Source organism: Myotis lucifugus, unplaced genomic scaffold (assembly GCF_000147115.1).
Source record: "Myotis lucifugus unplaced genomic scaffold, Myoluc2.0 scaffold_3, whole genome shotgun sequence".
Taxonomy (NCBI): Eukaryota; Metazoa; Chordata; class Mammalia; order Chiroptera; family Vespertilionidae; genus Myotis; species Myotis lucifugus.
Window position 1 is genome coordinate 18,084,673 of NW_005871051.1, and position 4,116 is coordinate 18,088,788.

The 4,116-nt window shown below is 54.8% G+C and overlaps 1 protein-coding gene across 1 annotated transcript; it reads left to right on the top strand.

The window, feature by feature from the left end:
* Positions 1 to 220: 220 nt before the first annotated feature.
* CATIP (ciliogenesis associated TTC17 interacting protein) lies at positions 221 to 4,085 on the top strand (the record flags this gene model as incomplete). The annotated part of the gene is made up of 6 exons (XM_023763325.1): positions 221 to 482; positions 855 to 1,055; positions 1,352 to 1,407; positions 2,088 to 2,174; positions 2,351 to 2,518; positions 3,570 to 4,085. Coding segments are annotated over 6 exons (903 nt in total), but the record flags the coding sequence as incomplete, so codon positions are not given.
* Positions 4,086 to 4,116: the final 31 nt, after the last annotated feature.

The following is a 4,116-nucleotide window of genomic DNA, read 5'->3' on the forward strand; positions in this document are numbered from 1 at the left end:
AAGTAGCAACGAAAATAAATTTTATGGTTGGGGGTCACCACAACATGAGGAACTGTATTAAAGGATCACGGCATTAGGAAGGTTGAGAACCACTGCTCTAAGATCTGGGTGTTTGGTGAAGTGGGTAATGGCCCTTTAAGAGGCAGTAGCTAGCTCCCAGTTGCCATGGAGACGGCTGGAAACAGACTGGGTGGCAGGCAGCAGGCAGCATGTCCTCTAAAGTTCATTCCAAAGGTGGGAAGAGGGCCGCTGGGGCTGGAGAGGGGAGGGCGATCTTCTCCCTCACCACCTGCCCGGAGGTAGCCTTGGAGGAGTCTGCTCTAGGGACCAGTGCCCACCCCTGTCCTTCTCTCTGGGGTCGGCCATCCCAGCTTCCTTTCCTTCCATAGGCCTCAAGGCCAAGGACCAGCCGGCCCCAGCCCCAGAGAGTCCGCCACCCCCAGAGGCCAATGCTGAAGCCATTCACTTCCTCAACTCCCTCAGTGAGCCTGGGCAGTGTCTGTGTGTGTGTGTCTGTGTGTGTGTGTGTGTGTGTGTGTGTGGCAGGGGGTCGGGGGCACAAGTGTGGAGAGGAGAGGAGAGAGAAGGAAGGCCCAGACCTGGCCTGGTCTCTCTCAGCCTTGATTCTCCTGGGACTCAGAAAGGGTTGATATTTGTTGATATTTTTCAAGGGAAGCCCAGGGACATGGGGGTCGCTGGGGGTGTCTTCACCTGCTGGCTGCTGTAGGGGCTGCCTGGGAGACGGGATTGAGGAGGGAGTGGGTAGGGACTGTGGGACACTAGTGGCCAGGGGGTCAGAGAGTTGAGGCTTGGAGCTGGGGCTTTAACTGTCCCCACGGAACCCCCTCCCCCAGGGCAGGAGGAGCTGCAGATGCTGTTCTTCTCCGAGACTCTGGCCATGGTCTCGCAAACAGGGGAGCCTCAGGGAGAGCTGACCATCGAGGTGCAGAGTGGGAAGCACGAAGACAACGTGGGCACCATGTCGCCATGCGCCCTCGTGCACGCCTTTAGCCGTGGCTTCGTGGACAAGATGCTCTGCGGAAACTCTCTCCTGGGTAGAGTCCCTGCTGCTGAACACCTTCCCTCCCCCCCCTCCAGCAACCCCCCCCTCCCCTTCTCCATCCCCAGGACTCTGCTTAGTACCAACCCTTGGACTTCACCGCGGGACCAGAATGAGGCACAGGGAGTGTGAGGGAGGTGGGGGAGACTCGGGACAAGAGCATCAGTTTTGTCTAGTTTTTTGCTGTGGCCACACTATACCTGGGCCTTCCAACCTGGGCCACCACCCTCCCCTCCTGCAATCTCCAACACTGTCTCCCTCAATGGCACTGTTCCCCTCCTTCCACCCCAGGCTATCTCACGTGGAACCTGGAGATCATGGAACAACATAGTCAGGAGTTCGTCAAGGTAACTTCTGGAGCCCCGAACCTTGACCCCAATCCAGGGTGAGAGAATAGAGACCCTGGGAGAAAGAGAAGAGAAAGGAAAGGGGTTCAATAGAATGTCACCCTAACTCTCTCCTCAGTTACCCTGTAATCCCTACAAAAGCCTGGGAAACATCCATCCAGGGAACAGGAAGCCAGCAGCAGGTTGCTTCTGAGGACCTTCTAATACACAAACGCTGGGTCCAGCCCAGCTGGACCCCTCCAGCCTGAGAGCCGGGCATCTCCTAGGGCCACGCTGGCTGACCTTTCCCAGAACCTGACCTTTCCTAAGGGCCTGTCACCACCTGCCTCCAAACTCTCCTGCTCTGTGCCCCTCACAACCGCCCCAGCCACGTCATTAACTTCTGGAACGTGACCTGCTTACACTGTGGAAGCCCCTTTTGCCTAAAACCTTCCCACACAAACCATCCCCGTCTTTGAAAGCCTGTATTTGAAGTATATTTGCTTTTTAACTTTATTCTGCACCATCACATGACTTCTATTCTTGGGCTTTCCTGCACATGGAAGGTTTTCTATCCAAATCTCCCCTTGGTTTTCTCACTTATAAAGGAGAATGGATAAGGTGGCCTTTGGTGGGGGAGGGGGACATTCGTATACAATCCTGGGAGTCCCTGATTCTCCTCTCCATGCTCTGGCCCTCAGTTCCACATCCTCCCCATGGAGCAGAAGACGAGTTTGCTGAAGCAGGGGGACCAGCTGGCCATGACCAGAAGTATCAAGGAGGGTGAGGTGAGGGTGGGAGCCAGGTGGGGACCGTCCTCCATATCCTCTGGACACCAGGAGGCCAAATTGCATCAGAACCTGGAGTGGGGGCTCAGTGAGGACTGTATGCCCAACACCTGGCTTGCCCACCCTCCCTGTCCCTTTTTGGCTCTATGTTCCTAACACATTTTTGTCCTGAACAGGAAGTGAGGAACGAAGTGACATTCTTCCCCTGGCACTCAACTGCGGGCTTCATCTCCCAGGCTGCCAACCTGCTGCTGCTGAGGGTGATGGCCTGGAGGCAGATGGTGCCCAGTAATGCCCGCTTCCTGGCCTTGGACATGGAGGGCAAATTCTGCTATTGCACCTATGTGAGGGATCTCCGGCAGGGCGGGGGCGGGGGGTGGGGTGGGCGTGGACTTGGCCTGGGGAAAACTAGAAGGGGCAGGAGAATGCTGAGGTGGGGGAAGAGATAACTACAGAGTGGAAGGGGGTGGAATGGGGATGAAACCAGGCCAAGGGACAGGGGCTTCCACAGGCAGGAGAAGGTAAGGCCTCATTTGTTAGCGAGAAGATCAAGCCGGGGCAGGTGGAGTGAGGAGAGGGACTAAGAGGTGAGCAGTTGAGGGAAACAACACTCAGTCTAGGAAAAAGAAACATTTTTTAACATCAGGAAATGCAGTATCTCCAAGTACACTTAAATATTCTTTATTGTGTCTTAACCCTGAAGGGTCTTCCTTTTTTTCCTTTCTTTTGTTTTGGCTAAAATTTCATAATCAACATATCTAGGACTCCCTGCAATATGTGATTTTAAAGCCGTGCCTCTGGACACACACTAGGGGCTGATTTGACCAACTTTGTGAATGACATTCTAGTCTTTTCTATCACATATTGCAGGGAGCCCTAGCAATGTGTTTGACACAAACAGGCACGTGCCATTTACCCGTTTTCTTGGAAACACGTGTTTTGCGTTAGCACTTTTCTCCCCATGGCTGCAGCCCCACCAGGGGTTTATGTTTTAGTTCCAGCAGGGCATCTGCCTGCAGCAGGAGGGGCCACAAATCCTAGTTGAGTCCCACCCCTCAGAGCTCCACTGCCCCCCACCCCAACACACACACACTCACACCTAATTTGTTGATCCTCATCCTTGTAACAGAATCTGCCAACTAGAAGCACGTGGTCATGGAGAGGGGATGGGGAGAGACTGGGGCAGGAACAGGCTGGTGCTGGCTATGAGGGGACCCCCAACTTAACTTTGGGGGTACAACTCAAATCTTGTGGTGCCTGGACAGCCAATTGTTGCTCATCACTGATGAACAAGGGATGAAGCTGTGAGAGGAGAAAAGGGCCAGGGAAAGATTGTCAGTGAGACCCTGGTGGGCATCCACCTCCCCTCCTTCTCTCCTTTATGGCTGCTGCCAGAAAGCCCTGGGCTCCCAGACCATCCAGGTGGACCGTCAGCAGGCGGATGCATTCATCGTGGAGCAGACCGTGCACTCGGTGGAGGGCATCCCCTTCTCCTGCCAGTTCTACCTGCTGTCTGACGGGTGAGCGACCGGGGCAGGCCCAGGGGGCAGGGTGAGCACAGCCTGGCACTCAGCCTTGGAGGCTGATGGGAGAAGGAAGCCACTGTTTCTGGGGACACCACCAGGAAGAGTTGCTGTTGAGATCTGGGTGCCCCTGCTTTATCCACACCTTTCACCCTTTCTTTACGTACTCACTCACTTTCCTGGTCCTCATGATGCCTCCCAGACCTCACCACAGAGCCCTACATGGCAGAGGACGCTCACACCAATTCCCCAGGACCTAAGGCATAGTTAATGCAGCTGTCACAGGTGCCGGGTTTCACACTGATAAACACCGAGGTTTGAACAACTCAACACGCAGTAAGATGCTGGGAGAAGCATTCTGGCACACGACTAAGCTGTCATCAGCAACATGCAGGCGACCAAACCCTGAGGAAATGTGG